The following is a 21,513-nucleotide window of genomic DNA, read 5'->3' as shown; positions in this document are numbered from 1 at the left end:
CACAGACACCCTCCAACACCGTGAGATGGAGGGAGGAGGAGCAGGTAGAGGGTAGGAAATATATAAATATAACGTCAGAAATAGAGGATGGTTGTTTTCAGCGGTGCTTGTGACCGAGGCAGAGCAGAAATGGATGCGCAGCGAGAGGCGGCCTGAGGATGCACAATAGAGCATCTCACACACTGTGTTTAATTGCGGATTAGAGCGGAGGGGAAGAGGAGGGGGAGGGGGAGAGCACAACAAGGAAGGCAAGGAGACGCTCTTTATTATTAGGAGAAAGCGGAGAGGAGGAGGGGGAGACGGAGACAGCGTGAGCCCGGAGACGGCACAGACCGTGGCGGGGGGACGGGAGAGAGGACACCGACGCTGACAGTCGGCAGCGGCGCTCGGATGCTGTTGTTGTTGTTGCTGCGGACGCGGCGACGATGCGGCCACACTGCTGGGTGATGGTAGCGTTGGCGGGGATCATGTCGTACTTCAGCCCGGAGAGAGCCCTCGGAGCACCGCAGAGGGAAGGTGAGCGGAGTCGGAGAAGGAGGAGGTTTGAAAAGCTGTCAGGGATGCTGGAGAAAGGAGAAGAGGATTTTGGGGGGTGGGTGGGGGGGTGGTATAGTCATTTATGAAAAGGCCTCTGCACACTGAGGTGAATATTGCATTATCAGCCAGTTAGGCTGAGACATAATGCGAATTATTAGTGCTGGCTGACCTAATCACAACAGGAGCGAGGCCGACTGGGTGATGGGTTGGGTACCGTATTTGCATGCAATGATGAAAATATTTCGGGCCTCACATCGATGCCTTTTTAAAAACAACATGTACTGTATGCACAGCAGGGCTAAAATCGTCGATCAGTGCTGGATATTTAGTCTAAAAATAGCCTCCACTTGGCTCTTGAGACTATTTAGCCCAATAACCACTGCTGGCATCTTTACTTTTTGCCGTAAATTTGAATATGCCTTGTTCGCTGAGAGCTGGCAGACTGTTGTGTTTGTGTAATGTGTGCAGTCATTGTATTGTGGTGTATTGTTTTGATAGAAGCTGTTGGCACAGAGGCTGGTGGAAAAGGCCCTGTGCTGGGTTCCTATTTATATGCAGTGTCTGTCTGGACATCTGTCTAGGGAAAGATGAAAGAATAGCACTGCTCAGGAATTGTGCATCAGGATTTGTGCCACTACTTGTGCTGCTGGTGCATGTTTTTAGGAGGGGGGGGGGCGAGAGGGTCATTCAGACTTTACAATGCTCCACTGCTCTGCAGATGTGATTTGAGGTTTATATGACCAATAATTAGCTATCTTTCCCTTTTCTTGGATTATCAGTTTGGTGCAATCCAGAGTGACAGTTTTCTTTTATTAGCCACAGATTGGGCCACAGCAGCTTTCACTTCAGTACAGAGCTGGTTTTATATGCTGGGCACATCTTCACTTACCTTTTCTCTGGCTGCTTCTGCACTATGTTGCAACTTTATGTTGAGCACAAAAATAAAATAAAATAAAAGTTGATAAAAGTCTACATTAGGTGCTGTGCAGAAGTCACAGAAACAAAATATTATTTCATTTCCTAGATTAAAAAAAAAGTTTTAGTTTTTTTGTCGAGTGTTGATCCTGTTCTTACAATATTTATCAAGCTGTTCAATTATTAAATATACTTTAACATTTATGCATGCAGTGTTTACAATATCATGACCATGTTGAGGAATGTACTTTGGGATTTTTATGAGGGACACAGACAATCACACTGTGATATCTTCAGACTGCACATATAAAAATAAACAGCAATTTATCTGCCAGTTATAGTTACAGTATCAAGGTTTATATGTGCCTCCTTTCCCCTATTATATTTTGTATTATATCTCTTAATTTTTTCTTATGATCATAGTTGTATATCTGCTTTTGACTGCCTTATTTACACAGAAAAGATGTAATTTAATTATTAATGGTTACATTTCATGTACAGTTTAAGCGTGAGTTTGACACCTCGTGACTGTTTCAAGGTGTCATTGTTCCTCTTTTTTGGTCATCTGTCAATGGTAATAAAATGTTTTGGCTGCAGAAGTGAAATGAAACCTATAAACAATACCTGAAGGGTATTTAACCACGCTGCCCTGCCCCTTTTCTTTTCTGCAGATGGTTCACTTCCCACACTCGACTACATTGAGGTACAAAAATCAAATGTCCCGACCCCTCCCTCTCTCACCTGAGTAGTAAACCTTCCTGATTTGAGTAATTCTTCTCCAATTTCTGATCCCTTCCCGAGTTAGCGCTCCTTTTTTTTACCTAAATGACAACTCCAGCCACCCACCTCCCCTGCTTCTTAACTGTGTTTCCTGAGTGGAATGCCATTTCTGATATTTCCCCCCTTCCCCCCAAGCTTTTCTCCTTACTGGAATGGTATACTCTCCCAAATTTTAATTCCAGTCTCTATTTTCTTTTTACTGACTCAGACAATGTGTTCTTTAATCTTCAACTTAGTTTGTTTTCCTGCTTATTTCTCCCCAACTCCCTGATGCAAACCGTCCATTGGGGTTCTCCACTGTGTCTCAGGCCTGCTTCTAAGAAAACGCTCCAATGGTTTTTCTGCTAAACACAACACCTATGTAACAAGATTTCACACCTTTCTGCTTCAGTGAAGTCTCTCTTTTTTTTTCTTTTTTCACTGACTCAGACCTAGCATTGCTCCCCTTGTAGAAGCACAAATCCCCTGAATTTCTACATTAAATCTGTCCTCCGTTGTATTTTTCTTCCTGTCGTCCTCTCAGTTTCTCAGTCCAGGGCTGCATCCCTCTCTCCTCCACCCTACGTCGTCATCCTCATCTCTTGCTCGGGGCTTGTCTCTTTTGTTCTGCTGCTCCTCACCTGCCTGTGCTGTAAGAGGGGAGGAGTGGGGTTCAATGTAAGTCTTCAACATGTAAGAGATCTATTCACCTCTCTCTGCTTTCTTTTGCTTCTTTTCTTTGTTTTTTAATGCGTTTTGTGCTTGTCTGCATGCTTTTATATGTGTCTGACTTGGTAAACTGCACAAGTATTTGATTTCGAAGTGTGAACAGTCAGTAACTCCAACTTAATGAAGCAGAAGGGGTCAATAATCATCTCTCGGTCTAATTTTAACTTAGTGTTTTTGTTCAGCTGGCAGACAGAGTACCATTTGTTCAGAATGAATGATTTTTCATTGTCTGTCCTTGGTGGTTACTGCTAAACTCAGCTTTATTATTAAGTGGAATAATACGTTTTATTTTATATTCATAGCTATTACAGCTTAGTGATTTTTTTATGTGCTGCTGTGGTTCAACCAGGAGTTCGATAACGCAGATGGGGAGGAGTGCTCTGGAGGCTCCAGTCCCATCCAGGAGGACAGCCTGTCATCATGTCCCTCCCTCCCTGAGGTCTACACCTTGCCAGTCAGAGACCGCCCCAGCTGCCCCTCCCTGCAGGATGGAGCAGGTAAAAACCTAAAGTGCCTCTCACTTTGCTCAAACTCTTATTGAGCTTCCTACCGCTCAAAATAAAGATGAAATCCTGCACTAAACTCCCTCAGGATCTGTTGCCTGAATCACTGATGCGGATCCACTAAAGGTCTCAAACTGAGTGCACAACCAGAAGGATTGGACTCCCTACTGAACCTCAGTGAAGTGGAAACTATGATTTGTGACAATTTTGCATCAGGGCTGTAATCAGGACACAGGCAGGGATGTGTGGAGTTTATGTATTTGGTTCAATTCAGTTTTATTTATGTAGCACTGCAATATAACCTGCAAACGTATTCAAACTATACAGTAAAGTGTCATGAGTTTTGCTATTTAGTGGTCTCACTGACCGCTCACAGCACTTTACACTGCAGGCCACACTTATAGTGCACACAGTTCTATTCTATGCACATAAGAGCTTTATCTACCTTACACTCACACCTTTGGACTTTTAAAAAAATCATCAATTAACCTAACTGTAGACTGTGGAAGGATGCCAGAGTAGCTGGAGAAAACCCTCGCAGGCACAGGGAGACCATGCAAACTCAACATTATAATGAGAGACTCTGACTTCCTTTGAGCAAGCTTTCTTGAGTTGTATGTTTGAACTCTGATGGTACAGATTCTGATGATGAAAGTTTTCAAAAAGTAGAGAAATATTTCTCTCTGCTTAATTCAGGTTAAAAAGCTGAATGTATGAGCATGAACAATAATCAAGTTTATTGTGGAAACATTGAACTCTCTCTGCACGATGGCATGAGCTGATGATTGTTTTCATTATTGATTAAGTTTCTATAAAATCACAAGAAAAAAAAGGAACAAAAATCTGTTAAAGTTTCTTAAAGTGATGTTGTGAAATTTGTGATTTTGCTTTATCAACACTCCAAAACATGAAATTATTCATTTTTGCTGTAAAATGAGAAGGAACAAATCCTTACATTTGAGAAGCTGGAATGAGAGATGTTTTGACCTGGAATAACAGCTTAAGCAGTCAACTGATTATCAAAGTGGCGGAAGATTATGTTCATTGATCATCGCAGTTCAGATTGCACATGCACAGCAGGAAAACACAACATGGAAAACCAGGGAAAAATACAGCGAGAGTAGATTTCTCAGTGAGTTAAAATTTTGTCCATGACTCTGAATTTTCCAGCTAGATACATTTTTATATGATTTCGTATATGTTTAAAACATGGTTGGGGTGGATATGTCATATTTATGTGTTGCTACAGGGCAGAATCTGAGTGTTTTTGTTCTGTTAATAAATTGTACATCTGAAAGAACATCAACTGCTGACGTCTGTGTGACCCTAATCTGTTTTTATTTCTGTTTTTTTTGTAGATCCCAAATCTCAGTGCTTCAAAAGGCACGCTTTAAACTATCTCCAGGAGATAGGAAATGGCTGGTTTGGAAAGGTAAGGAAATCTGAAATATAACCATCCCAAATCATTGGTTGTCTTTAAAACAGCATCCCCTGCTTTAATTCTGTCTAACAAACAGATTACAGATGCTAACTCAAAGTAGTTCTTTTAGTACCCGTCTCTTCCTGTGGGAATTTTCCATGTTATTGTCCATCGATCTCTTCTAGGTGATTCTGGCTGAAGTGCTGTGTGACTGCAGCTCCTCGCAGGCTGTGGTGAAGGAGCTGCGTGTCAGTGCCAGCCCTCTGGAGCAGAGGAAGTTCTTGGCTGAGTCTGAGCCATACAGGTGGGAGAAACTGCTTAAATTTTGGTAGCCATATTGCAGCCTTTGAGTGAGATTCTGTAAAATTTGCATAACAGTAACCACTGGAGCCACAAGAGGCAGGTATGGAGAAATAATAAATGTAGGATATTGAATCAGGTGTGACTCTCTTATACTTGCCAGGACTGCACAGACTCCTGTGAAAACTTAAGCGTAACACTACTGTTTCCATTCGACTTAAGAAGCAGCCAGGTACTGCTTGACTAACTGATCATCAGCAAGTGTGAGGAACTGTATAAAATCAAAGGTTTTGGTGGTTTACTGGTTTAGAGCATTCAGTTGTGTATTAACGCAATGCTACATTCTGAAAGGTCTGACCTTGGTTAGACCTTGGTCTGACAAGGTTACATCTCAGTCTCTATAAGCCTCAGTTAGCATTTTCATGCCAGTACAATTAGAAAAAGGCTTAAAAACTATGGCTTGTTTGGAAGGATTGCCAGAAGAAAGCATCTTCTCTCTAAAAAGTTGCAAATTGCATCTGAAAAACCACAAGATCTCTGGAAAGATGTCCATTGGGTAGTCAAGACCAAAGTAAAGATGCTTGGAATAATGTACAATACCACATTTCAAGAAAACTAAACGCAGCATATCAGCACAAACACTTCATACCAACTGTCAAACACGGTGGTGGATTGGTAATAATTTGGGCACCTTGCACAAATTGAGTCAACTATGAACTCTGTATACTAAAGCACTGTAGAGTCAAATGTGAGGCCATCTGTCAGCTAAAACTTGGTCCAAATTGTGCATCGATGCCAAGCACAGGAGCAAATCTGAGAAAGAAAAGAGTCAGTGTTGCAATCAAAGTCAAATCTGAAATGCAACTCAGTGAGCTGAAGCAGTGTTGCAAAGAAGCGTGGGTCATAATTCCTCAACAACAATGTGAGAGCTGGATAAAGTCATACAGAAAGTTAAACTGCTTCAAGTCGATGCTCCTAAAGGTGGTTCTACAGCCTGCTGAATCATGTGGTGTGTTTAGGTGAAAGTCATGTCTTTTGTTACGTGACTTTATGTTCGGTTTCAGTGTGTTTGTGCAGTTTTGTGATATTTTGGCTTGAATGATTGAGGATTCATTGGTTTGTATGTGAGTGTCTGGTCCTGTGGATCGGTTTGTGCTGTGATTGGTGTGTTACTACTGAGTTTTTAAGGGTGCACTTACAGCTATAGCATATATACTCAGATTCACTAAGGCTTGTCTGCTAGCTCTGCATCATGCAGAGCTAGCATGGTTTGCATTTGTGATGTGAATCATTTATAATTCATGTGATGAAAAGAACAAAAGATTTATTTTACTAATAGAACTATTCGTATAATTAATGTGAAGATTTTTAGTCACTTAAAGAAATATAAGTAGATAATGGTGACAGCCCTGATTAGCCTGTGTGGTCTGAGATGGAACTGAATTCCAGTGTTCAGGATCATCTAGCTAAGTTTTGCTCACTTTAAGTCTCACTGTTAAGCATTTAAAGGCAGCGTATAAACATTTATCTATCTTCTGTCTGTTCCTGCGTCCCTCTTATGTTTCCATTCAGGAGCCTTAAACATCCCAACATCCTTCAGTGTTTGGGGCAGTGCAGTGAGAGCATCCCCTTCCTCCTGGTTATGGAGTTCTGTCAGCTGGTAAGTAACTGAACATAAAAGGAGGCGGATGAACTAATAATAGGAATCACACAAATGAAAGGTGCATATTTTTAGTTTAGTATAGCGTGCAGTGTTTTTGTTGTGCTATGCTTGGGGTTTTTTAGATAATTTGTGCACAAATTGGTTATGGTATATCGGTGATGTCAGTGAGAAACACATGAGAAATCACAGTCGAGCTGCATCGATAAGATCTTTACATCTTATTTTAATTTCATATAATTTGAGGCAAAATTGTTTTTTATAGTTATCGATGCTCTGCTGTCACTAAAATCTGTTTTGCGTCGATACAATCAATTTGTTTTCCTTCTCTCGGGCGGTTTAATCACCAGCTGATTAAGAAAACCATATGAGCAGACTTCCAGGCCAAACAAAGATACAAGCAGATCAATTACAGCAACACAGTGAGAGGAGCCACACAGCACTGGAGTCCTCACTGACTGCAGTTACCCTCTTTGATAAAGTCTCCTATTGTCCTTTCCTTGCAGATATTTTTCATCCCTTTATGTTGTCCCCATTTTATTTCCTTGCTCTTCCAGGAGCACAAATGACTAACACAAAGGCTGCCAGCTCATTACTAATTCCCCTGCTGCTTTTGAGGCGCTGTGATGTAAAACACCTAAAAAAAAAAGGGGGGGGGGTATTTGCTGCAGAAGTAAAATATATCTTCTTTGCCTACATGATGGTCCTGCAGGTTTTATCTCTGTTTCAGGAGAAGGAAGAACACTCTGTATGCACTTCACTCAGCCATATTTTTCAATCCACTGTTTATATTTTGTTGTGATGTACAACGTAGGGTGACTTGAAGCGGTATCTGCGAGCCCAGCGTAAGTCAGATGGGATGACTCCAGACCTGCTGACCCGGGACCTCTTAACCCTTCAGAGAATGGCTTTTGAGATCACCTCGGGTCTGCTCCATCTTCACGAAAACAACTACATCCACAGGTCAGTTGTCGCTTTCACTTCCACTGTTGCCACGCCTCCAAACGTGAGGATCTCTGCTGAGGGTAGCTGCTTGTTTTCTCCCTGCAGTGATCTGGCTTTAAGAAACTGTCTTCTGACCTCAGACCTCACTGTCAGGATAGGGGACTATGGCCTCTCGCATAACCATTATAAGGTCAGGATTTTTTTTTCCTCTGAAAAATGAAATCCAAAGTCAATTCAGTCAAATCCATAATAATTTCTGTGGCGTGTCTTTATGAAGGAGGACTATTACCTAACTCCAGACAAACTATGGATCCCTTTGCGCTGGATTGCTCCTGAGCTGCTGGAGGAGTACAGAGGATCTCTCATTGTTACGGACCAAACCAAGACCAGCAATGTGTGGTATGTTTTAAAGCTGCTCTGTGTTAACACCACTGGGAACAGATCTGAATTAACGAGTTAAGCCGATAAGGCTGGTGATAAAATATTGATGAAAACACAAAGGTTTTTTTAATCTGGGGTCCAATTTGAAGCTACTCTTAAATCTTTTCCTACCACCATTCATTCCTTTAATCAGCGTGGCTCAGGTTAAATCAGATTAAAAGCAACTTAAATGATGCTCTCTGGATGGACAACAAAGAAAATCTAATTTCTCCTAACAGCTGTGCAGAGATTAAATGAGGATTGAGTGCGTGGACAGTCGGCTATGTGAACATAATCTGAAATGCTCTTTCTACAGTCTCAGTTATATTACAATATGATACAAATGCAGCTTGTTGTGGATCCATAAAAGAAAATAGTTCCTACATAAAACTGCTGTTTGTGTTATGATTTGTGGGAACACCAAACTAAAGAGCAGTATGATCTCACATTTGCTGGAGTCCAGCTCAGTTTGTCAGCAGTCTTAAAGCTGTAGCCAAGCCCGGTGATGCCAGAAGGAGTGCTGAAGAAATGAGAGCAAATCCTTTAAGCTCTAATATTACAACCTTCCCTTTCATGTGCTTTTTTAAACGAACCAACAAGAAAACAACCTCCTAACAAAACACACGAGTGGAGCAAAAATACCTAGGAGTATTTATTCTTTTTTATTCTTTCTGAAAAAACATAGTTTTTCTTAAAAAATGGAACAAAACAATTCACATAACAGTTTTTATTCTCCTCGGTTAGAAAGTCAAACCTCTGTGGGTGTTGGAGTAAATGCTTTTACTCCAACACCCACAGCAATGGTGGTGTTGGAGTAAAAGTGTTATATAACAACAAACCTCAGAGATTTCTTTTGAAGATTCACCCCTTTTCACTTCTCCAACTCATTTTTTCCTCTCAGGTCTTTGGGGGTGGTGATATGGGAGCTGTTTGAGTTTGGCTCTCAGCCCCACAGACACCTGAGTGATGAAGAGGTGCTGACCTTTGTCATTAGGGAGCGACAGATCACGCTTGCCCAGCCTAGACTGAAGCTCTCCCATGCAGACTACTGGTCAGTACTTATCCACTAATTAGACTGCATCGATCCGAGCACAAACTGTGTCTCTCCAAACTTAGATCCTCTTGTTTTTCTCCCTTGTCTGCAGGTATGAGATCATGCAGTCCTGCTGGCTACCTCCGTCGCAGCGCCCTTCAGTAGCTGAGATATTCCTCCTTCTCTCCTCCCTCTTGGCTGCTGAGCGAGGAATAGCGAGGGGGAGTGTTGGGGAAGAGGATGAAGAGGACGAGGAGTATGAGGAGGGAAGAAGAAGGAGAGGGGAGAGCGAGGAGTCATTTGAAAGACGCTGGGACTTACTCCGTCCACCTGCCTTTCAGACTGCAGCAAACGAGCGCCAAAGGGAGAGGGATTACGCCAGGGAAGACAGAGACAACTCCTACCCTCTACTGGACCCTGTGGGGAACTGTATTACCCCATCCACCTCTGAACTGGATGACATCCTGACAGTCACCGAAACTAGCAAAGGCTTGAACTTTGAGTATTTCTGGGAGAAGGCTCATGCCAGACGAGGCTACAAACCTCTTCCTCCTCCTCAGCCAATCCCTACTGTGAACAATAACCATAGACAGTCTTTGGACACTCCTACTGTCGTCCCAGTGATAAGCGCCCGTAGCCCATCCCTCGCCAGCGAGTACTATATCAGACTAGAGGAGCACACTCCCCAAGACAAGTCGCCGTCTCTCAAAGGGAAGGTACATTCCTCTTTCCGCTCAGATTGCCCTGGAGACATGGAGCTCATGGAGATCCGCAGCGGGATGCTGGGCAAAGAGCGAGTCCCTTATTGTTCATCTGACAAGTGCGGAAAGGGCCTCCAGACCGTCCGATCGAGCGAGGTTCAAGTCCAGCTGCCCAACACAGGCGTGGCTGAATTCAGAGACACTTCGAGCAGAGTGACTGACTTTTCCATAGTTGATTTAGGCGATGACGATGAAGTGGAGAAGAAAAAGAGCAGTAAGGCGGATAAAAAATCCACAAGCTCTCAAGCTCCCATCCTCCCTCCCAAGCCTCGTTCTATGTCCATGTCATCAGTCAATCCTCTTCACTCGCGCCCTCTTCCCGCCCCTCCACTCAGATATAGAGGACTGCCCCACTACACTATCAGCGGAAAAATTGAGACAGACCCCCATCACATAAGCACTTGCCCACCATCTACCTTTGATCACCTCGGGCTTCACCGAGCCCGACAGACTCTTCCCCCCTCCCCGTCCCTATCGCCCTCGCTTCCCCCATCGAGCCATCCAATTTACCCTCAACCTCCTCAAATGTGTCCTCCTCCTCTTCCTCCCCACTCCAAACCACAAAGGAATTGCCCCCTCTACAACACAGGGGACATTCACCTGAGATATAATAAGCCCCAGATGCAGAGATCCAACAGAGACCCGCTAACCTGTGATTTGTCCGATAGAGAGAGCATGCTGCACACTTATAAGGAGACTTCTCACTTGCGTGCAAAAGACTTTGACTCTCCCGTACGTCGAGAAAACCCTTTGCGCCCTATTTATCGAAATTTACCCCGCCCTGAGCTCACAAAACCCCAAATTGACAGACAGTCTTCATCGAGTCCGACTTACTCAGATGAGGATGACTCTCCTTTCATGTCTCCCGAGAGACCTGGCTGTGGGACGACTGTCACTCATTCCAGTCTATCTGAAGATGCAGACCCCGCCACTACAGAGCTCTTCTCCAGGGGAATGAAGAGGACTCAGTCACGCCTTGACACCATCCTGCCTGCAATTTGGAAGGAAGATGCTGAGCAGCAGGCAGAACGTGTCGCTGCAGCCAAGAAATCCCCCATGCATCTGTTTCTGACGGAGATATCTAGTGTGACAGAGTTGAGTGAGTCCAGGTCGGAGGGCTCATATGCAGCGGAGAAGGAGGAGAAAAGAGAAGGAGAGAGATGGGGGAACTTTCTGCTGCCCAACAGAGGCATGCGCCGCTCCCAGTCGCTGATCACAGAGCTGGGATCAGCAGGACAGTCATGGGGACCAGAGAAACATGTCAGCAGTGCAGAAGCTGAGGAGGAGGATGCTGTCACTAAAGAGTCATTCCAGAGGGATCTTTTTCTCACAGAGATTGACACAGGAAATATGGAGGCGGACATAGAAGGCCTACCAGGAATCGATCCAGTAAAATACCTCTATCCTGCAGGATCCAGACTGAGGCCCTATGTCTGCGCCCCAGGCCTCCCCTCATACACTGAGGCAGAGGAAGCCTACTCCAAAGGCATACGGAGATCCCGCTCTCTCCTGTCTGAGATCACAACGGAAAAGCACGATTCTGAAATACATTTTACCGAGAAGGAGCCGCGGAGAACTGAAATCACCAGAGAGGAGTTCCTGAAAGAGATCCAATCAGCAGAAACCTTTCTGACCGAAATCATATCGAGACAAAATGCAGCCGCACATAGGAAGGAAGCAGATTCATCTTACTCCCCTACTCCAGTGTCCCCTGAATATGAGTCCATCTGCATTGACCCAAACTCAGCTCAGACCATCAGATTCCAGTCAGAAAGCTCCATACGAGCAGCCAACAAGGGCAAAGATGATACACAGACTGAAGCCATCTATGCCCAAGTGACCAAGCGTGCTAAGAAGAGTGAGATCAAAGTTTCCTTGAAACCTGACATCCCTATTCTTCACATTGGTTCAAACAAACCGGACAGCCAAGTAAATAATGCTGACCACTGCCAGTCCGGTGAGTTTGTGTTTTCTGAAATCATGCCTAAAAATGGTTTACTACATAACCAAACACCCGTGTCTCAGAGAGAAGAGGAGGAGTGTTCGGACGGCCCTGCCTTACCTGCCAGAGGAGAGCAAACAGATCTGCCAGAGCACTTTCCCCCTGGATCCACAGAGAACGTTCAGGAAGTCAACACTGTGAACCTGCGTGAGAGCCAATCACTCACTACAAAGGAAGCTGTTATAAGCAATGGCGAGATAACAGAAGATGACCTACAGACGCACAGTCCTTTGAGGGGGGATCAAACAGACGTGATTTCTCATGATCCTGAGAAAACAGCTGATTTGGAGAACTCTAAAAACTTAGATTCTCTCGTTAATGAAAGTTTTGCAGAAGCGGAAATGGAAAATTCACTTCAGCACAAAGACGAGTGTCACACTGCCCAGAAGGTGCCCACTCCCGCAGCCACTCCTACCACGCCAGACTGGGACCCTTCCTCCGATTTTTCACTCGTCACCCCCACCGACTCAGTCCTATCACCTTTGACTTCCAGCTCGGCCGACTGCCTCACGCCTAGTGACTCATGGACGGGAGGTGGCGGAGGAGGTGGAGGAGGAGTGGGAAGCGGCGGATGGCGGGCTCTGGGAAATGAAACACCACATCGAGACTCTGCATATTTCTCAGACAGCGACTGGGAGGGTGACGGGATGAACAGGAGGAGCAGCAGCGATGGACTTGTTGCCTCCAGGCCTGGCAGCGGGAGAGGAGGTGATCGGGGAATACTGACAGGGATAGAGGAGAAAACCGAAGAGGAGGGTGAGACTGGAGAAAAGAGTCCATTAAGAAATAGTACCCACATGTCAGATAGGACAACGGAAACTGGAGAAGGGAGGACTATTGAGAGTTGTGAAGAGAAGGGTGTACTGTATCCTGAAAATTACCCGATCCCTAATTTAGGAAATGACAAAGATATTCTAAACAAAGCGCTGGGATCTGCTCAGAGAGACGATTCTGGCATTTTCCATAACGAGAGCAAAAAGTCAGCCCTGCTGTGCGATGATCCACAGAACAAGGACTGTGTGGACTTAATTGATAAGTTGTTTTCAAAATTAGATGATGAGCCACTTAAAGGGCTTTCACACAGCAGTGGGTACATGATAGACAGCCATTACACAGATGGCATAATTTCTCAGATAGCAGACTGCAAATACCAGGACTTTGAAGAGAGTGACTTAAATCTATATTCCAAGAGTCCCACTGAGACAAATAGCTTGATCGAGTATAAATCTGGCAGCAACTCAAAGAGTTGCATGTTTGGACCAAACAACAAAGATTATAAAAATGTTACAGAGACAGATAACGATCTCAGTCAGCTCAGTTCTCCCACGTCTGGGAATGAAGCTGTGGACTCTGCAGCACCATCCCAAGTTGACAGCACCATCGAGTCCAGATTACCTAAACTTTGTGATATTCAAACGAACAGCGTTATACTTGGAGATGAAAACCTGCCAAATGACGATGGGAAGGCTGCTGATGCAAAAGCGAGCGGTCCGACGTGTCTTTGGGCTGAAGAGCCTGAGAAATGTGGAGAGAGGCCCTGTGTGGACCACAATGAGCTGGGCTTGAGAAACCTTCGCTACTCAGATGGCGAGGAGGAGAGCGGGATCACAGCAGAGACAGAGGAACAGAAGGCTGCTGCAGAGCTGAGTATCGCTGTGAAGGAGAGGCCACCCCTCAGGGGAGCAGCAAGTGGCATGAACTCTGCTAACGATGTGGATAACAACTCCTGCGAGGGTCTAAATGCGACAGCTAAAGAGTTATGGAGTGCTCTGGAGGAGGATGAAGACAGACCAGGATCTGGGGCGCTTAGGGGCGAGTTTGACTGCTACCGCTTTTCACAACTAAGGGACTTGCGCTTGTGGCCAGATGAGAATGACCAGTGGGCCTCCCCAGAGAAGAGGTGTCAGGGAGTCGACTTGAGATCTGAATTTTTCTCCGGGTTCGGGAATAAGGCGTGGGAGGTGGGTGAGAGGCTTGTTGTAGGTCAGGAATATTGGGAGACCGAAGAAAATGATGAACTGGCAGGAAGTGAACCTCACCCTGCTGTCTTGGAGGGCTGTGAGGAAACTTGGAACAATGAAACCCAAGGGCTAAGCGGCAATCTTTGCATTAAGGAAATGTGGGACACAAAAGACAGAGAAAGCCAACAGACGATAGCAGACATACAGCAAGAGGAAAACATTGAGAACCTGGGGGAAATTGACAGCATTAAGAAAGACATAAAAAGTGACATTTTGCATGTGGAAGTAGAGAATATAGAAATACCAGAGGAAGAGACCTTGGAGGAAGGACAGAGGCAGAATGCATCATGCACAGAGGCAGCCAGGGACAGGGAGGGTCGGCTAGACTCCACAGAGACGGCACAAAATCAAGATTTTAACACATGGCCCCAGAATCAACTCTGTAACAGAGTGGAGGAGGCGATGTCGGCTGTGCACGCTGACAGAGAGGCAGGCTCCAATTTAGAAAACTGTTTCAGCCACACTTTGGAAACCAAAAGCTCAGATATAACCATCTGCATCGCCGAAGCTCCTCATGTGACGTTTTCAGAACTGGAAAATTTTAAATTGGGCTTCAATTCGGAAGCAGAAACGAGACCGTGTTTTGCCAGGCAATACATAGAAGAAGGAATAAACCCTATAAAAGTGGAAGAGGATTACAGAGATGTGCCCCTGCCAGCTAATACCAGTGATCTTGATGCAAAGGAGGAGATAGATCAGTCATATCCACAAGAGATTGACAATTTCAGCTCAGTAGATTTTCCGAGTCCTCCACCGAGCATAGACCTTGATATGCAAGATGATAAACTGGAGAGTTTAGACGACTCTTTTCCTAGTCCACCGCCATCCGTCATAGAGGGAGAGGACTTTATTAGTCACATTAATCTAGAAGACTTTATTACCAGTACTGAGACAGAGCAGCTTATTTCCGCAGCATACAACACAGATGTTCCAGAGACACCTCTGCAAGAATTGCCACCTGCTACAACTCAAAGTAAAGGGATCTCTGCCAATCTCACCCTCCCCTCTGTGCATATAACACTGAGCGATGAGAGCAACCTGACATCCAGCATAGAAAGCAAGGATGGTCATAATAACCTGCCCCAGAAATCATCCCCCATAATGCCTTCTGCACCTCATGGTCCCCTGAACAACCTCCCACAGCTGTTGATTTCTGAGTGGAAGGACTTGGATGAGGAGCCTCTGGAGGACTTTGAAAAACTGGAACAACTGTGCTACATATCTGGCGATGAAGAGGAAACTCTGGGGGACCTTTTCTTGGGCAACCTGGAGCTTCTGGAGTCTTTAAAGAAAGCACCTGATCACAAAGTTAGCAGTGGTGACGGTCATACAGTCAGCAAGACATGCGACTCCTCTATACCCGAGGGTAGCAGGGTGGATTTAAAGGAGGACGAGATGTCTGATGACTCTGACAAACTGGAATCTGTACAACCGACGATCCTGGATTCCCAGAACAGTCTGCCGCCTCAGGACGAGAGGAGCAACGGACAGAGATCACCGGGTCAAATTTCTGATGTCAAGGACCAGCGGTCTCTGAACAAGATGACAACCAAGAACGGCCTCATGATGCAGGTCAGCATGATTTCTTGTGGTTTGCTGTGCGTGTGAGCGGTGCTCCTTGAGTTTGCTCGTGCTCTTTACTGCTTTGCTTTGTTGCTCCAGGTGTGTGAGGAGAGGCTGCAGTTCTCACTCAGTGAAAATGTGAAGACAAATGTGCTTTGGGGGACGACTGTTAAAGACACCGCCATGCTCCGGACATGGGGGGAGGAAGTCACAGGGAGCAGCGGTGATCTAGTCACTGTGAAAGAACAAAGAGAGGATGAGAGGTATGGATGCTGCAGAATTAAAACACTGGCTTCAGATTATTCTGTTTGATGCATCCTGTATTTCTGGAGGAAATAGATCCAATAAAATATATTCACACAGAGTTCAAATTACTTGTTTTGTATTTTTACTGTTTTCAGTTCAAGTAAACTCAAAGACAAGATTTAATTCAACTAGATGGACGTGACAAGATGAACTGTTGTTTTATTATTAATATTCTGGTGAAATATTCCTCTTTCTTTCGTTCTTCCTTCCTTCCTTCAGTCAAGAGGAGCAGGAAGCTGTCCCTGCCATTGAGCCCCCCATCGAGTCTGATGAACCTAAAGCTGAGCCGCTCACTGTGATCGAACAACCTGAGGTCCCATTACCTCAGCTTACTGCAAACCAAGCGATGAAAGGTATCAGCGTCTTCCACGTTTTACAAGTACTTATCAATTATCCCTGATTATACTGGGATATCGCTGAAAAACATTTAGCATACAAGTAATTTTTGACTGTCTAAGCTAAGTACACCTCTCTAAGCCTTTTTATTTGTTTTCTTCTCCTTTGATTTGGGCTTCCACTTCTTTTAACCCCACAGATCCAAACCTTCTCCCAGATAAAAAATTGTGGGCATTTTCAGACTAATAGGTTAACAGATTAAATAAATCTAGATGTGATACGTCAGTCTTATTTTACAGAATTTAATTTTCTCTACTTCAAATAGAATATTTGTGCTAACTTTGGCAGATATTTACTTCATTGCTTTTGTAATCAAATTTGTGAGTAGGTTTGCTTCTAACATTTCTTTTCTGCTCTCGCTTTGATAGCAAAGCTAGCTCGCCTCTCGCTCACCCTCCCACCTCTTGCTCTGAGTCTTCCCCTCACCACTACTGGAAAAGGAGGATTTGGAGACGGGGCCATCGGAAACCGGATTGGAAGACGAAGAGGTCTTTCGTCTGGGAGCGACCCCGATGAGGAGGAGGAGGATGAGCAGGAGGACGAAAGCTCCCGGAGGGTGATTGTAGTCACAGAAACGGACGTGGACAAACGTGTTGGGCTCCGCAGTCTGCTGAAATCACCCAAGGAGCCAATGGACAGAGAGAAGGACAGAGGAAGAAATGTGTCCTTTTTTGATGATGTCACAATCTATCTTTTTGATCAGGTACGTCTCCTTTATTCGTTCACTTTTTTTATGACGGGTTCTTTTGGAATAAACCTGACTATTTCTTTCATCCCAACAGGAAACTCCAACTAATGAGTTGAGCAATTCAACTCCCACAACTCCAACTGCGGTGTCTATCAAAAGCACCAAGTTGGATTTGCATGGTAAGTTAATCATTTTCTTTCAGTCATGACGAGATGCAGAATAAAGAAGGTCAATTTTAAGTTGCAGTAGCAGTGTTGTCCTGTAGGTCAACATGTCTCAGGTCTAATTGTGAGAAGACGATTAGAGCAGAGGAGCAACACTTGAAGCCTAATCGGAGCTCATGTGTACATCCAGAGATATTATTCAGAGCAAATGGTACTTAAATAAATCTGAAGTTTATTGGGGATTTACATGACAGTAAAAGGGGTTATAGGACATTCATGGCTAAAAGATGATCCTAGTATTAAAATGAAGTATCAAAAAATAAGTCATTTTTTATGCTATAGCTTGTTTTGACCAGCCACTGATCCCAAATGCTAAAATGACAAAGTTTTCCTTACATTAAGTTTTCCCACATAATTTAACAAAACGTGTATGCTATTGTTGCTCAAAGATATAAAAGCAGATTTTGAATGGACTGCACATACTGACAATAATTTTGGTTGCACTGCAGTTTGCAACTGCTGTTGTCCTTAGTGTCAGCAGTGCTTTCTGATCTAGCTGGCTGGCAGCATCTAACCAATCAGTAAAAAACATCAAATGTGTTCAACACAGAGCCAACTTATAATATGAGCTTGTCAGTTTCTTCAGAGGTGAATCAGTCACCTCCCAAACACACCCAGGTCTATTATGACCACTTATCCTAGGAAAGTGTACTGGAACACTGGAAGAAGTAATACTATGTTAGTTTAAATGTGAGCCTCTGTTCATACTCACATTTGTGTTCCCAGAAAATGTTTATTTCTTTAAATTAATTAATTAATTAATTCGATGACTGAATATTTATAAAAAGCCTCAGCTGTTCTGTAGGGTGTTTGTTGCTTATGCTGGTCAAGTTTATTATAGCTAACTAAACCTAAAGATAAAAACTGGAACTAGATATGAAAAAAAAAAACAATTAAGTCAAACAATTTTGTGAACTTGGAAAACTAACTAAATTAAAAAAAATTATAGAGGAAATTGTCTTAATTTTGCCATTTGTCACTTTGGCAAAGTTTGTTATTACACACTGCCTGGTGAGGCTTTTTTCTAAGCTGCTTTCAAAAAATATTTATATTGTATTATCTGTACTGACTTTCCTAAATCTTGCCTCTGGAACTTGGTATAAATACAATAATAATAATAATAATAATAATAATAAGAAAGACTAAAACTAATGCTGGAACTAATAAAAACTAAACTTAAACAAGCAAGCTCACTCTGGCAAAAAAACAACAACCTCTAAACGACATAAAATGAAAGCTAAAGAGAAAATACAAAACTAATAATTACCGATGCTGATGTTAGCTGTCAGTGCAGCGCACCACACAGCTGTTACCATAACTGCTGGCTTGTTGGACTCTACGTGCATCAATGTCTGCTGCTTCTTACACAGGGATTCAGTCTCCTCCTTGAGCTGCCTAATGATGTAACAAAATGTGACAGCCACTAGCACATTCCCAGCTAAAATGGAAAACCTCAGTTCAGCCCTCTCCTCTGCAAATATGGAGCCAGAGTTAATCTTCTATAATTATGTCCCGGGATGCTGTGACATGTTGAACTGAGCAGGGATGTTAATCCCGCGCTCAACAATGCAAGCCCGAGTCATTTTTCTCTGCACATTTTCAGCTGCTCTCGCTACTTTCCACTCTCCATCTCATGCACTCAACGCCCTTTTTCACAGACTAATGAAAGTTGGGGCTCAGAGTTTCCTTTTGAGTTGTGTCACATACAGAAAAGGCAAAATTAGATTCCTTAATGATCTTTCAGGCCTTTCAAGACTTCAAAGTTTTGAAAGAGGTCCGTGTTACTTTTGAGTTATTTTAAGCTAAGACTGTGTCGCCTCAGTGTGGTTGTTGATTGATAATCTATATCTATTAAGATATAGATTATCAGCTGATTTTCTCCCCTGTGCTTGGTACTGTTTTTTTCTTGTGCATCTTATAAGTGAGTAAACATGTGTCCCAGTCACAGATGGATCATCATTCTTCTCCTCAAGGTCACACTGGTAATTTTACAGGTACTTTTTCTCAGCATAACCTTCAAGCAGGTAAAGCTCGCCCTGATGTACTGAATGATATTGATAATATCAGATTCTCAAAGTTGATGCACAAAACGACAAAGACAGAACTTGGTGGTAAATGGATTGGTACTTCGAGCACCTTCTACTCACGTTTGAGCACTCAAAGCAAGTCTCATTCAAACAGCCTGTTTATACCTTATACATTCACACACTCACATCAATGCACTGGGGGGAACTCAGGGTTCAGTGTCTTGTCCAAGGATGCTTTGACACATGGCACAAGAGGAGCCAGGGATTGATCCTTGATTGGTAGACGACCAGCACCACCTCTTGAGAATAAACGAAGTGGTAGCTTGAAACATCGCTTTGTCAGACATGCTTCATATCGCTTGTATCCTGTTAGATGATGATGATAATGAGGATCTTATTAGTTGTGATGATGGAGGGAGTGGTCCTGTGGTCCTTCCGAATCTGCCATAAAAAGCAATATTTTCATTGCTTTTTATGGCAGAATTAGGTAGTTCTAGTCCTCCAAGTTTGACAGTTTGCAAACTTCTTTGACTTCTTAGTGGATTCTGATTTGTTGTGCAATGGAGCTAACAAACGATCAGTAATTGTTTCAGTTGTGATTGTGAACCGGGTTAATGTTTTGGTTTAATTCCAATAAAAAGACTTTCCTTTAACTTTCCCTTACAGTCAAACACATGCTTATTGTCTGGGAACATCCTGTCCCTTTTGGGCTTCCATACATATGCCTGGTGCACTTGTTCTGGTTTTAATACCAGCACAGTCGTGATGCTAATGTTGTTTTTTGTCTCTTTTAGGGCCAAAAAGCAAAGAATCGAAAAGGAAAGAGGATTTATCAGTCAAACCAAGGTCGCCTGTCGGGGTAAATTCAGTGACTTCATCGCGCTTCACTGTCAGCCCGGCTGACGACCCACACCTGGTGTGATGTTGCACATCATCCTGGAAACACTTTAGAGCTCAACCCTCTCGGACTGGCCCGTGAATTAACCCAACAACCAGCCATTCGCCCAGAGGATATTTTTTTATTGAAGAGGCAACTGAAAGAAGAGACTTCGATTCTAAAAGCTGGAAACATTCCAGGTTTTACTAGTGACGGGATTTTGTACGACTGGGGGTTGCTGAGCTCCGGCCTGCCACTGTTTACAGAGATTATACATAGCCTTTGGCTGCAGAAATCTTTGGAAAAGGCAGCATATGCTAGGCGAAGAGGAGCCGGGAGCTTTGTAAAATCTGAAACAGATTCGACAGCTATGCAGTGGGAGTCTTGCTGTGTACCAGCTTACCTTCTCTTTTTCTGCTTTGTTTTGTTTTGCCCTGGGAGTGCGGGGAATGCACTTTCTTTAGTCATTCGTCTGTCTATGTAAACGCTTGGATCCCGGTCCTCTCTTTATTAAGGACATTTTTCATTGCAGTCAGTCAGTTGTTCTTGTAAGCAGCAGTTTGAAACAGAAATTGCTTGACTCCTGTATTTGACAATACTCCTCAGCATTTGTACAAACATCATAATACAAGTGTATACAGTATCATTTTAGAGCTGTTTACTTTTAGATGTATTCTTAGACTGCACGAAAAATGAAACAAGCAGTTTATTTTTACTTTTATTTCTGAAAAGCTTTAATTTCTATATTTATTTCTATGTTATTTTACTTATTTATGTAAAGTCAGTTTCCATGCAATATCTTAATTATTTATTTAATCTATTAAGTTATGTATTTATTTGCGTTGGTGCAATTGCATATATGAACTTAACTATAATTTGTTTGGGACAGAAATGCATCTAGATCTATAACTTCTCCAAGATCTTCATAACAAATAAATCAAAATATTTTCCCAAACGTCTTAATTGCTAAACAAAAAAAAGTATTTTGTATAATTTTACTTGTTAATATATGCCAATATGTATGGAACAACGTCCTGTAATGTTTCATTATTTTCCGATGTCTATGAATTTTTAGCTGTCTCGTCATTCTTTTATCTTAATTAATGACAGTTAATGTAGCTTAGCATGAAAAATTGAAGCCTTTCATTAGTAAATAACTCCCATTTGTTTGTGTATCTGTTAATTTATTCCATTTTCTACTAATAACAGTCCATCATGCAGTCGAGATCCAACTAGTCAATTTGTTTAGTCTGTTTAAATGTTGGTTTAAACTTGTATTGTTTAAAGAATGGTTTTCAGGGGGCAATGTATAAACAAGGGGGAAATAAAAACTATGAAATGTGAACCTCTCATTTGAACTGTGTCGTATAAATAAGCTCGATTGTTGCTTTTATTTCATTCATGACCAAAAAAAGTTGCACTCATAT

At 43.1% G+C, this 21,513-nt stretch overlaps 1 protein-coding gene across 2 annotated transcripts; it reads left to right on the top strand.

Moving 5' to 3' along the window:
* Positions 1-212: 212 nt before the first annotated feature.
* On the top strand, positions 213-21,402 carry lmtk3 (lemur tyrosine kinase 3). Of its 2 annotated transcripts, none has more exons than XM_080896283.1 (16): positions 213-516; positions 2,756-2,889; positions 3,290-3,437; positions 4,802-4,875; positions 5,049-5,167; positions 6,736-6,823; positions 7,638-7,786; positions 7,874-7,958; positions 8,046-8,167; positions 9,090-9,239; positions 9,334-15,577; positions 15,668-15,831; positions 16,094-16,227; positions 16,639-16,973; positions 17,053-17,137; positions 20,004-21,402. In XM_080896283.1, the coding sequence occupies exons 1-16, from the start codon at positions 426-428 to the stop codon at positions 20,129-20,131; spliced, it is 8,250 nt and encodes a 2,749-aa protein (XP_080752409.1). In that variant the 5' UTR covers positions 213-425; the 3' UTR covers positions 20,132-21,402. The 2 variants fall into 2 exon arrangements, with proteins under 2 accessions (XP_080752409.1, XP_080752408.1); XM_080896282.1 differs by having other exon boundaries at positions 2,756-2,904.
* The last annotated feature ends 111 nt before the right edge of the window (positions 21,403-21,513 follow it).

The sequence above is a fragment of the Rhamphochromis sp. 'chilingali' genome (genome assembly GCF_963969265.1).
Source record: "Rhamphochromis sp. 'chilingali' genome assembly, chromosome: 11".
Lineage (NCBI taxonomy): Eukaryota > Metazoa > Chordata > Actinopteri > Cichliformes > Cichlidae > Rhamphochromis > Rhamphochromis sp. 'chilingali'.
Note: the sequence above shows the minus strand (reverse complement) of the source record. Positions and strands in the feature narration are given on the sequence as shown.

Bases quoted from the DNA above. Each gene is read 5' to 3' on its own strand.
- lmtk3 (XM_080896282.1), top strand. From the start codon at position 426: ATGCGGCCACACTGCTGGGTGATGGTAGCGTTGGCGGGGATCATGTCG. The intron at 7,787-7,873 runs GTCAGTTGTCGC...TTCTCCCTGCAG, and splicing joins GAAAACAACTACATCCACAG to TGATCTGGCTTTAAGAAACT. The intron at 16,228-16,638 runs GTATCAGCGTCT...TCGCTTTGATAG, and splicing joins TGCAAACCAAGCGATGAAAG to CAAAGCTAGCTCGCCTCTCG.